The 12,777-nt window shown below is 39.3% G+C and overlaps 2 protein-coding genes across 2 annotated transcripts in view; one reads left to right on the top strand and one right to left on the bottom strand.

Moving 5' to 3' along the window:
• The window catches only part of cacna1da (calcium channel, voltage-dependent, L type, alpha 1D subunit, a), a 58,690-nt gene extending 53,844 nt beyond the window's left edge, over positions 1 to 4,846 (top strand). Inside the window, exons 44-47 of the mRNA XM_035662634.1 lie at positions 74 to 213; positions 848 to 954; positions 1,199 to 1,516; positions 1,647 to 4,846. Of these exons, the coding sequence (XP_035518527.1) occupies positions 74 to 213; positions 848 to 954; positions 1,199 to 1,516; positions 1,647 to 1,952 (871 nt within the window). The 3' untranslated portion in view covers positions 1,953 to 4,846. The remainder of the gene's footprint in view (positions 1 to 73; positions 214 to 847; positions 955 to 1,198; positions 1,517 to 1,646) is intronic.
• A 323-nt stretch (positions 4,847 to 5,169) lies between these two features.
• Positions 5,170 to 8,338, bottom strand: LOC118328126 (parapinopsin-like). The gene is made up of 4 exons (XM_035661731.1): positions 8,008 to 8,338; positions 7,434 to 7,762; positions 6,176 to 6,418; positions 5,170 to 5,283 (listed from the first exon to the last, which is right to left on the bottom strand). The coding sequence occupies exons 1-4, from the start codon at positions 8,336 to 8,338 to the stop codon at positions 5,170 to 5,172; spliced, it is 1,017 nt and encodes a 338-aa protein (XP_035517624.1).
• Between the last annotated feature and the right edge of the window lie 4,439 nt (positions 8,339 to 12,777).

Below are 12,777 nucleotides of genomic sequence, written 5' to 3'. Positions count from 1 at the left end.
ATGTAAAGGGTTTTAGAAAAGTGTGTGCCAAACCCTTGCCTTCCAACATACTCTTTATTCTATATGTTAACAGGTATCAGAACAGTGACACAGAGTATGAGACTCCCAAAGGTTACCATCACCCTGACAGTTACTATGACGATGATGAGCAGCCTCTCTACCGCGACTCACATAGGTCACCAAAGAGACGGCTGCTTCCTGCCACACCTCAAGGTATCTTACATTCTTGTATACAGCAGCATGAGTTACATGTCTATCTTATACTGTATATGTCTACATTGAATTTTCCAAGTAATACATTTTAAGTAAACTCACATACAACACTGTCTTGCTTGGCAACATAATATCACAAGTCACAACAGATCCAAGCATTGGTAGAAAGTATAGACCTTGAGCTGACGTGTGTTTCTTATTAAATATATAAACAGCTTTACCAGTAAAAAAACACCAACAAAAATATAATTGTTATGAAGTCAGAGTAGAGCTTAATTGAATATAATACATGAAAATATCAGCAAATAAAAAGAAATATAGACAAATAGATAATAATACATCATCATTTGTTCTTTTGTTGGTTTTTGTACATCATTTTCAGCATAAGGCTTTAGGCTAGCTATAACCCTAGCTAGTAGACTGCATTACATATGCAGCTCTGGATAAAATAAGCCATAAAACAGCTTTCTTTTTCATAAAACTACTGAATGCACTCATACCAATACATTTAACTCTCACTGTATGATTTACTCACTCACCAAGTTTCATATTCCTTAAATGCTTTGCAATATTGCATGTGCTGTTAAAGTTTCCTGCATGAGGTCACTCACTGATCCCCTCCTGACTCATTCAGGTAACAGGAGGCCATCCTTCAACTTTGAGTGTCTGCGCAGACAAAGTAGCCAGGACGAGCTTCCACATCAGCGTACTGCTCTACCACTGCACCTTATGCAGCACCAGGTAACACAGGCACATGTCTCACATGTACTGTTTGCTCACTCACATTGTTTTGAACACTGTGTCACATTTTGATCATGTTCAGTCAACAGACTTATCATATTTCCCTCTCATATTTTTGCACATATCCTCCTGGAGTAACAGTAGTAGTTGTAGCTACACTTGAGTAGAGTAGTACAACTTGACTTTACTACAACTCCCTGTGGCTGTGTATTAAGTCTGTATCATGTGTCTCTTGACCCGTCAGGTTATGGCTGTAGCAGGCCTGGACTCCAGCAGAGCCCACCGCCTCTCCCCGACCCGCTCCACCCGCTCCTGGGCCACTCCTCCTGCCACTCCGGCCAGTAAAGACCAGTCACCATACTACACTCCTCTCATCCGTGTGGACCACCCACACAGGGAGAGCGCTGCTAGTAGCCAAGTGTCTGTGCGCAAGAGCTCCTGGTACACGGATGACCCCGAGTTCTCCCAGAGGACGTACTCGCCCATCCACCTGCAGGTGCCGCCTGAGTACCATAACCAGTACCACCAGAAGAGAGGCAGCGCCACCAGCCTTGTGGAAGCGGTGAGTTAGAGGCTTGGTTGGGATGTAGGGAATTTTTAGACATGTGCTACAAAACAAAATATGACAAGCAAGATAAGTAAAACAAGATTGCAAAGATTCACAGTAACATATTTTTTCCTCTCTTGAGCAGGTTTTGATTTCAGAAGGGCTTGGGAGATATGCCAAGGACCCCAAATTCGTCGCTGCCACAAAGCACGAGATAGCAGATGCGTGTGAGATGACGATAGATGAGATGGAGAGTGCAGCCAGTCACTTGCTGAACGGAGGGATGGCCCCGGTCGTCAACGGGGTCAACGTGTTCCCCATTCTGACTCCAAGGGACTATGAACTGCAGGACACAGCAGCCAGCTACAGCGATGAGGAGCCAGAAACAGAACCAAGAGCTCCTTATGAGGAGGACCTGGCAGATGAGATGATCTGCATCACAACTTTATAGCAGTGGCTGGAGAAATCTGCAAATTAGAACCATGTCAGACTAAATCAGTGAAAATTAAAAAAGAAATGCATCTGTTGGCTCCGACCAAAAGAAGTGCCTTTTACATTGAAGAGAAAAGGCATATAGCAGAGAGACACATTAGTCCCGTTCATTTAAGTTGTTCTCCACCTGCCAGCAAAGGAGGTCACAGGACAGAGCCAGATACCATCCCTGCTGAGCACAAAGGGACTGACTGCACCCTTCTGTCAAAGGCCTTGACCTGGAGTTGACGTACTGGTTCAGCCTGCAGCCAATCAGAGATGAAGACATTGATGCCAGTGAAAGATGGAACAATTGGCAGAGGTGTGAGATACTCTCTAGGGCGGGTCTTTAAGGGTGATGACAATCAGATGTACGATGTCATTACCTCGGTCACTTTATTAAGGTTTGGCATATCATGCAAGTTTTCAATGCAAGCATAGAAAGGCATATCTCCTCCCGTAGTCGTTAGTATATATTGATCCCTTTGTTGTCATTACAGACCGTTTAACGATCGCTACAGCTGAGTCAAAAAGTGAAGAGCACCAGTAGAGTTGTACCAGATTATGCAGGAACTAACTGTCCTACTTATAGCATCATTCAACTTGAGATATGTACTTTTGAAGCGACAAAAGCATTTGTGATAAATGCACTAGCAGGCAGGTTATTTTAAAATTTTAGAATAGCCTGGTTAATATTTCATAGTTGATATGCTGTAAATTGTATTATATAACAAAAGGAACTTTGTAAAGAGATTCTATATTTTGTAATTATGTATAATTTAAAAGATCAGCAATATGGACCCTTGTGACTCCTGTTATGCTATAAAAGCAGACTTGCATTATTTTATTAGGTACAATATTTTAATGTTCATTTGCCTTTTATTTTTTTGCTAATATGCACCCTTTATTTTGCCTATAAAAACAGCATTTTTAAGAGGTTCTGCTTGTGTGACAACACTGCTGCACAAGATATGCAAATGGCTTTGATTTCTTAGCATAGGAGTACATGTGTTACTTCATTAAACCAACACCAGTTGCATAAGGTTAAGCCCCCTTTAAAGGAGCATTTTTAGAAGGCAAGCCTCAAGGATCCAGTGCTGAAATTTTATACAGATGTGATGACCACATTTGTTTGCATATTTTGTGCAGGGCATGCACAAGAATTTAAAATGCATAGTGCATTAACAATGCTGCTTTTTTAGTTGGTTTCAGAGTCAAACCTAGGTTTCGTCAGCCCCTACTGAAATGCCTTTTTGCTGCTGAAAGAAAGAAAAATGATAGATGGTAATAACAGGGATAAATTCATTCATGCTGGGATTATCCATGACATACTCTTCGTTGATCATGGTTGTAATTCCATTAAACCTTTGTACTGAATCTTGGCAATCACATCTTAGCCTTCATGTAGTGTGTGAGGCCTCGAAGCCTGTGGTGGCAGGAGACACATGCACACATCCAAAGGTCAGAAACAGTCCAACGTGTGTTTTAGATGGAAGGACAGAAGGTGTCCTGATGTCAGGATGCTGGAGAGAGGCAAAGCAATACTAATCCCCCGACCCTTTCTCTCTCAGCCTGCCTGGTTCCTGCATACAGAATACCTCGTTAGGCAACAGTGACAACATATCATTGTCTCAATTTACTGTCTGTCACAGTGTCCCACAGTGGAGTCTTTGAAAGGGATTAGGTATGGCTGAACCTGGACTTTGTGTTTTTTCCCCTAATGATATTTATTAATGAGACTAAAAGGGGGGAAACTAACCCTTGTTGCATAAAAAGGAGCAACTGAAGCTCACAAGTTGGAACACAACAAAATATCTTTTTATCAACTATCATTTATTGGTCTGTTACAATACTAGACTAAATAAACTGAAGTGGGCTTTTTCAGGCATTACCATGGAGAGTTTGAATTAGCACCAAGGATATTTAGGGTTCATGTGATCTGTTGTTCATGAGTGTTTGATTTGTAGGTGAGTGCGTACTGTACTCTAATTCAACCGAATACTGTCATGAAAGTGTAGGTTTTCCATTTTGTGTGCACATTGAAAGGGCTCTTTGAATTGTTTGTGAGTAAAAAAAAAATGTGTTCTAGTCCTTTTGTTGATGACTGTCATATAAAAGGACCAATGCACATAACAGGCACATTGTACTATTCGTAGCAATTACAGTACTGATGAACTGAAGATATGCATTATTTTGTAAACACTTTTAAAAGTTGTGTTAAACTAAAGATGAAAAGAACTTACTTTTACCTCATGTCAGGGATTCCTGAAAAAAGAAAATATTGATTTGGTTCAGTCTATACCAATGGTATTTAAATATTAGCACATAGCTGTTTGTCTTTGCACAAGTAACTGTATAGTGCTTTTGTTTCTCCTTTTTCTAAACAGATTTGTGTATTAAGGTGAGACAATTTTGTACTTTTTGTGACTGTGTGTATGGTTTAGTGGAATCTATATTTGTCATTTACACCTCACCTTACAATGCTGGGAATGAAAGTGTATTAAAAAATAATTTCAAGGTGCACTGTTTCTCTGTTCGCAGGTAGGGAAAAAAATAAAATGGTAAAGTACCTGTTTACAGAGAAACACATATTGATTTGAACGTTTCTATTAGTTTTCTTCATATTGTTATGATTATAATTACTATTACAACTATTAATGTTCTGAAAGCTGTATTAAAATAGAAGATAATGTAAAATATGTACAAAAGTATGGAAAGACCCATGGTAATGTTCTCTACTTGAAAGTCTTGATATTTGCTCCTTAATGTTTTTATTCAGTAAACATCATTTCTCTTAGTAGCAAATGCTTTACTATAACCTTCTAGGTTTTGTATCAATACATTTTTTTGTATTTTTGATTTTAGTTGGCCTTGACTTTATTTGAATCGATACTGATATTTTATTTTCTATTGATCATCATTGAATAAACTTATGCTGAATTACTTTTCTCATTTATTTGTACTCTGTTTTCACCACCACAAACTCTATACCTATGACATTAAAGAACTCGTCCTATCTGCTATAAAATCACAATACAGTGATTACAGTGATACAATCACAGTTTAAAAAAACAGAAATATTAAAACACTGTAGTCATAGTTAACTAATGACTGGTGACAAAAAGTATGTGTAAACTGAATTATACACATTTCACGCCAAAAGCTTTTTAATGGATGCATGTAGGTGTGTGTACATTTCAGGCAGGCGACACTTTGTTGGTTGAAATCTCCACAGTCGTTGTCGTCTCATCCTCGTCCTCCAGCAAGGGATCTCTCCCACACAGCAGGAAGGGCACTGCATATTTACGAAACTGCGGAAAACAAAATGAGCCATTGCATAAAATGTTCAGCCAACACAAAATATATCGTCTCTTTCTTTAATGTAATAACAAACATTCAGACATCATTCAGCAGCAAGCACAAGGTGCATTATTGTCAATTATATATGATGCATAATATAGAAGTACAATAAATATAAAACTAAAATTCTAAGATAATGTTAAAGATATTGCAAATTTAACAATAACTTAAAAAAATGTCTCCTGACAGTTTTCTTTAATCCCCATATTTATCATATATAACTAGTTTATAAACATTTCATAAATGTTTTATAATACTATAATGTAGTTGTGACCAGAAATATTATTACATAGTTGTAGTAGTATGTAATATGTCTTTAAAGGAGACGTTATAATTGTTGACAAATACTGAATAAATTCTTAAAATGGGCATGTCTGCTTACAACTACATCGTAGTGTGTTATACATAATTTATTTAATGTTTATATAGTGCCTATGTTGGCTCCTGACAGTGGGCTGAAGTAAAGTGTTCAGATGACTAACAACGTTTTATAATATAGTAATGTACATACACTCCTTTTGTTTTTCCTTAGTCTTAAGAATTTTTTATTAGACTATGAATTTGGTTTTGTGAATATGAAATGTACACATGATAATATTTAAATAACAAAGCAATATTGTTACATTTGCATTAAGTTAGTTAGTTTAGTTAGTTGTCTTTACCCCCAGTTCGAACAGAAACCCACATTCCTATACTGAATACCAAGACAAGGTCTATCAAAACCACTAGATGGTGCTGCCGACCCAAAACAGAGTAGTATTTTAGAGCTGAGATGTGATGAACAATTTCTTCATCAGATCCGGATAGAAATTCTATTATGATCTTTATGTAGTGTTCCAGTACCTGTTTGTTAAGGTAGATGTAGATAATAGGATTGTACACAGTGCTGCTCTTGGCCAGGTAAACTGGCACTGTGCCCACTAGTGGGTTAATCTCCACATCAGGGTTATAGACTACCAGCATGGCCAGGCTGGCATATGGCATCCAACTGATCAGAAACGTCACGACCATCAGGACCACCATGGACGCCACCTTCATTTCTCCTTTAGCTACTGCACCACCTTCCAAACAGGCCATCTTTGATACCTGTAATACAGAATGTAAACAGTTAGAAGGTCCATTGGATCATTTATAACACATGACTGTGGTAAATCTTTGGTTTGATACTGACAGGCTGCCATTGTTGCATGCCATAACCCTTAATCTGTCCTCATGTCTCCTGTCTACTGCAAGCACAGTACACCATTGAAAAGACTCTTAGATAAACCAGGGATACTTACAAAAGGCACATACTTTACACTATACACCAGCTGTCCTATGATCAGACAAAATACTATTTTACTTGAGTAAAAGTACCAATACAACAATGTATATATACTCCATTACAAGTGAAATCCTGCATTCAAAATCCTACTTAAGTAAGTACATTAAGTAAGTATTTTTAGGAATATGTGCTTCACATTAAAAAGTGAGTGATATATTATTATATATGACATTACTATATTGTTCCTGAGGCAACAAGTAAGCAACATTTTACTGTTGTAGAACTAAATTTAAATATCTAGTTAAGTAGTTTGGTCCAGTATTTCTTGACCTGGGGTTCTGCCTTCCTCCAGAGGATTAAAAGATAAAGTGTTCTGTTACACAAACGTGTTTTGTTTTTTGTTGTTGTTTTGCTTTGACTTTCTTCTATTTTAAGTTTGGATTATTTCACCTCTTTTGGTCTCAAATAATAATCTGAATAAAACCATGGGATAGTTTAGAGGGGAAATGGACTTGCTAACAAATCATAGACATAAATTGTGACATAGTTCCTCAAGACTTTTTTGTACGGTTGGGAGCCACAGGTCTCATCTCTAACAATTCAGTGCATTTTATAAGTTAACAAATGTTTTTAGATGTAACATCTTAATTTGAAAAGCAATTAGTAACTACAGCTGTCAGATAAATGTAATGGGGAAATAAACACTACAATATTTCACTTTATATTGTAGTATGGACATATTCATGGTCAAGTGCCATAAAGTTGTACTCAAGTACAGTACTTGAGTAAATGTACTAGTTACTTTCCACCACTAAAGACAAGTGTATAAATGCTCACCCGGTGTAATGTCCACATTAGCTTCGTGTAGGATGCCAAGATAATGGCAAAAGGTACCGCAAAGCACACTGCAAAGTAAGCCAGGATGTAGGAGACGTTATGAGGGTCCCGGTTGTGCCAGTCTGGTGCACAGGAAGTCCCGACACCTTCCAGCTCATACCTGCCCCAGCCAAACAGCGGGGGTAAGTTCCATGTGAGGGACCACAACCAGGATAAGGCAATACCTCCAACTGCATGCTTTTTCTGGAAAATGATCTGCCCCAGTGGCTTACATACAACAAACATCCTCTCCACTGCGATCAGAGCAACAGTGCACAGAGATGTGATGCCTGTGGACAGGTGAGGGGGAGCATAGTCAGGTGGACACTCGGGAGAGGTAGGGAAGTGCCTGATAACTTGAATGAATATTGTTCTGTGATTACATGAAAATTACATAAACACAGTGAGGAACCTGCCATCCTATGAAAAGTTTGTTTTACATAGAAAGGATATTCATGTTGTTCTATAGTTCTGTAGAAAATAAAAGCAGTTAAAAACACTACTTAACTTCTACTGTGCTCCTCTTTTCACTCACCAAACAAGGACACTGCAAAGCCCTCCATCACGCAGCCTGTTCTTCCCAGGGAGAAGTACCCCTGGGCATTGTTGACCACAGACAGCACCCCTCCAGTCATGGCTGTGCCCAGGTCAGCTACAGCCATGTTCACCAGAGCGTAGTTGAGTGGCTGCCTCAGCTGCTTGTGCATTAGGGACACAATGATCACTGTACCGTTGAATATGATGGCTGGACCGGTGAAAATGGCCATAATGATGGAGAGAATGATGAAGCCTGTACGTGACAGAGGGGGCTCCCCATGTGGGCCCAGGTAGAAGGAAGCATTTGGGGAAAGAACAGATGGATGCATGGATGCAAAGCTTTAAAAAGTGGTCGGGGTAGTTTCTTCTTGTCCTGGAGCTTCTAGATGTTCAATAACTCCCCGTCCAAGTGTGACAGCTGAGATTACATGTCCTAAGAATAAGTACTCCAGACCAGGACTTAACAAAGAGTAATTCCTCCAAATGATGATCCTTGATCCCTCACCTTTTGCTTGATTGTAAAGGCACTTATACAGAATAAGTGCACAGTTATCCTCACCAGGATCAGTCTGCTAACCATGCGCAAAAAAAACCACTCTCTGACCACTCCTATCTCTCAGAGGGATAAAGAGGCTGTAGGTTTAGCTGTCTGAGAAATAGTGTGTCACAACATATAGTAACTACAGTAGAGACTGGCTCAGGGCTGATGATCTCTTTCTGGTTCTTTCTCTCACTCTCTATGTCTTTCTTTCCCTCTCTCTCCCCCTCTTGCTTACCCCACACAAACCAGGGGTCAGTGAAAGTTTAATCAGTGTCAGTATGAAGTCAGGTCAACTTATTTATAGAGCACACGTAAGAACAACAGATGTTACAACACAAATGTGGATAATGACAAACTGAATGATTTAGACCTACTGTCAAACATGAGTGCAAAATGACAACAATGTGGTGGATGACAATAATTGTAAAAAGTTTGTACAGTAGACATATGTGGAAAAGGCTGCTGAAAATGTTTAATTGTCAGATTTAAAATGAACACCTTGGTTTTTAGTTGTTTGTATTGTTTGTGTGGATGTATCAGTGTGTGTGAAAGATTCATTGTACAGTTTAAAGGCATTTAAGAATCTTGGGGCTCAAAGAAGTCGCCCTGCTATACCTTACAACTCATACCTTATTTAAACCCCAGTATACAGCTTGTACACCTGGTTATAGATGATTCAGCCCTCCACATTGCAACATAGCAGTCACTTAATGTCTTATCTGCTAAACAACAATGTAAACTATTATGCTTCATGTAACCTGCAACAGATTAAACAATGTGAACTTGCTGTGAGGTGTTTTGTTTATTTTGTCCCTCCCCTGCAGTGATATACATTATCTGCACTGCATATGAATCGAAACATTGGACGAAGATTTAAACCCAAATGGACACTTTTCCCTTTTGTCTTACGAAGAACGTTACAGTAACAATGTTTTCTATGGATCAGTTTAAGACAAGCAGACAAGTCCCTGTTCCTGCAGCGAGATCCCATTTGACCCCAGCCTAATTCTCAAAATGGTGGAGTAACTTGGTTAAGCTTTTATTCACGTACACAATGTAATGTGCTGTCTGGACTCCGGATCACTGTGATGTGCTATGAATAAATTGCTACTGAACATGTTATCAAAAACTCACACTGATGAGTTCAATACATGATAATGACAACAAAAGGATATGTAAAGTTCACTTTGACAGTGTTTTCAATGGTTGGAGCTTAGGGTCAAGTCTAAACTAACTACAGTACACTACTGTTGCATGGTGAATGGTTAATTTTTACCATTAAATACTGTAATTTATGATTGTTGACAGCAGTTTTGTAAACATATGAAGGCAACAATGGCTGTAACACTGGTGAACAATATAGGGTACACTAAGGTGGGATATAATCTTTATGCAGTCTCAGTTCACTTAGAATAAGTTGACTGTTGTAGGTGGTCTAAATCGACTTATTCCCTCACTGCTGAGGGAATGAGGTGAGGTTAAACCCCCGGACTTAACATGACAACAGATGTCCGACGTTTAACCTTTTAAGAGGTTTATGGCCAATCAAATCAAGACAGAGACAGAGATTAACTTACAACTGTTTGGGTTGAGAGATAAAAGCAGTCTGGCTCTGATTATAAAGCGTTATGTCTAGAACAATACCTTTAAGTTAGATTTTTTTTAAATGATACATGACTGGTAAAAAAAAAACAAAAAACCTGTAAATGACCCACTGTCGTTGTTTTTAGAAGGCTGAACATTGTCTGTTTACACATAAAACTACACATTAACAAAAAAGTTAAGTTAAAAAAATAGTTTAGCAGTTTGACTAAACAACTCAAACTAAAAAAGATAGAAAGATCCACTAAATACAATGGATTAAATGATAACAGCTACTGAGCTTGCATGTCAACAGATCCATCTCCATGACAACCCCAAAGTATGTATGAAAGCCCCAGAAAAAGGCCTGTAAGTTGGCCAGGTTGGTACTGTTTTTCTTAAACTTTAAGTGTGACTAATAAACATACGGACACAGGTGCTGAACTGCACCGTGAAGTTCAGCACCATGGAGAGCACCTAGATAGGCTTGATGCAGAATTTATGAAACCCAGTGAAACAGTGAAACCTGTATAATAACACAGTTCTCCCTGTGTACAGTCTTCCTTGAAACGTGTGCCACTTTCAGCAGCAACTCACTCAAACATGTGTTTTGCTTATCGTTATTTCTCTTGGTTGTTTGAAGCCTCACTGTGCAGAATGATGTATGTGCAGAGTTTGACTCTAGACACATTTATCTGCAGAGGGGAGGAAGTTTGCCTCCGCTTTCCTTAAATCTGAGTTTAAGACGTCTGAATGAGGATCACAACTAGCTTGGAAGCCAATCGTGGTACAGTATGCAACTTACCACAAGTGTGATGTGGAAAACCTCTTCACACCCTGAGAATGGACTTTTTATGAAGCAGGAGACATCTTGTTCATAATTTGTGGATTTTTCATAGAGGGAGAAGAAAAATAAATTTTAGATTATTTGTTTGAAAAAAATCAAACACAAATTAATGTATTTTTATAGGTCTTCAGGAGATCATTACATGTTTCGCTCACTATGGGAGCTGCTGGGACCCGTTCACATGCACCAAAATAAATATATCACACAAGCACAAACAGGCATCAAGATACACTATATCAAACCATTATACTCTGTGTTTATTTGACCTGCTCCACTGTGTGGGTGGAGGTCATGACATTATTTAAGAGATCCAATCAAATGGAGAACGTGCTTTGTATCCTCATGCCATCAGGCGGCTGAGACTGGTGCAACGACCCAGAAGGAGGTAACACACCCCCTTTGCTCAAGGACACTTAAGCAGAACCAGACGAACAGAACCAGAAGACTTCCTTCAGTATCGTGACAGAGAGCTGCTTTTTTTTATTTCCAGTCGATAGTTAATTAAACCATTGAGGGAGGACGCGCTATGAGTGGAAAGACCGAATGATATTGTCCGTCATCCAACATGCAGGCACCTTATCGGCACGTCCCAGACAGTACAGGCTCCTCACAACTTTGATGTACGATCCAATTACTAAACTAATAAAAGCCTCAAGTGGAAACACGGTTCCGGCGGCGGTGATGGTGGCGGACTGGTGCATCAACCCGCCCGCTGCCTTGACAACATTATCGCTTCCTAATCAGCAGTTTAAAGTAGTTTACAGGACGATGGCTGCGCTCTTCTTCTTTTTTATTTATTAATAGCAAGCACTGATAAATATGGCGCACTAAGCAGAAACTCTGTCTTCGTACAGTTTATGAAGAGTTTAGTGCTTGTTCCTTTAGTAACTCACTACACTTCCAGTTCCTACAATGATCTCAGGGGCCCACGTGGGAAACAAAAAGTTGAGTGACATGACGTCATTTGTCAAAGTGATCGATTATTGGACTTCAGCCAATCATAGATTTACTCACTCACATGTATTTTTGTTTGTTTTGTAATCTGAGTCTTCACAAACCCAACTGACTCCCATGTTAAACTGTATTCTTCCTTTATACTGTGCTGCTGGCAGTGCGCAAGTCTTCATCAAATATCTGCAGTCTCATTATCGCCCACAGAGCCATTTTATGAATCTCCATTTTCTGCGCTTCATATTTGAATCTATATGTTATTTTTTTTTTAAAAGAAGACATTCTTGTGCACTACATGGTCACATTTCAGTTATAGTAGAAAAAAACACGCTTTCACGCTTTTTTTGCGTGTGCAGGATGGAAACTGGAGACAATACAGTACATCAAGCGTGTAGAGTTGTATAGTGCAGCCTCAGCGTTAAATGCAACAACTTCACAACAGTCGACGTGAGACAAGTGCATCGCAGAGGAGAGAACCAAAGTTCACTGTTTGGATTTTTTAGCATTTTGCAGTTGAATTGAATGGTTCTTATTGGCTCTGTGGTCGATACACCTGTCCATGCTGCTGGGAAACTGGATAAAGGAAACCCCTCATTCCTCGTATCCGGGAACCAGATTCTGCAGATTTCAACCTCTTCGAGCTTTTCCGTCTTCATGGCAAACAAACAAGCAGACGACACGTTTCCAGGAATTAAAAAGGTCCGTGGTTCTTGCAGCAGAGAGTCGAGGCTGAGGGGGTTTTCCCTTTTCAGAGGAAGGCAAAAGGAGCAGAGGATGGAGGCTGGAGGATGATGCTCTCTCTCTCTCTCTCTCTCTCTCTCTCTCTCTCTCTCTCTCCATACAGTAGG

This window comes from Morone saxatilis, unplaced genomic scaffold (assembly GCF_004916995.1).
Source record: "Morone saxatilis isolate NCDOM2014 unplaced genomic scaffold, NCSU_SB_2.0 Contig18, whole genome shotgun sequence".
Classification (NCBI taxonomy): Eukaryota; Metazoa; Chordata; class Actinopteri; family Moronidae; genus Morone; species Morone saxatilis.
Note: the sequence above shows the minus strand (reverse complement) of the source record. Positions and strands in the feature narration are given on the sequence as shown.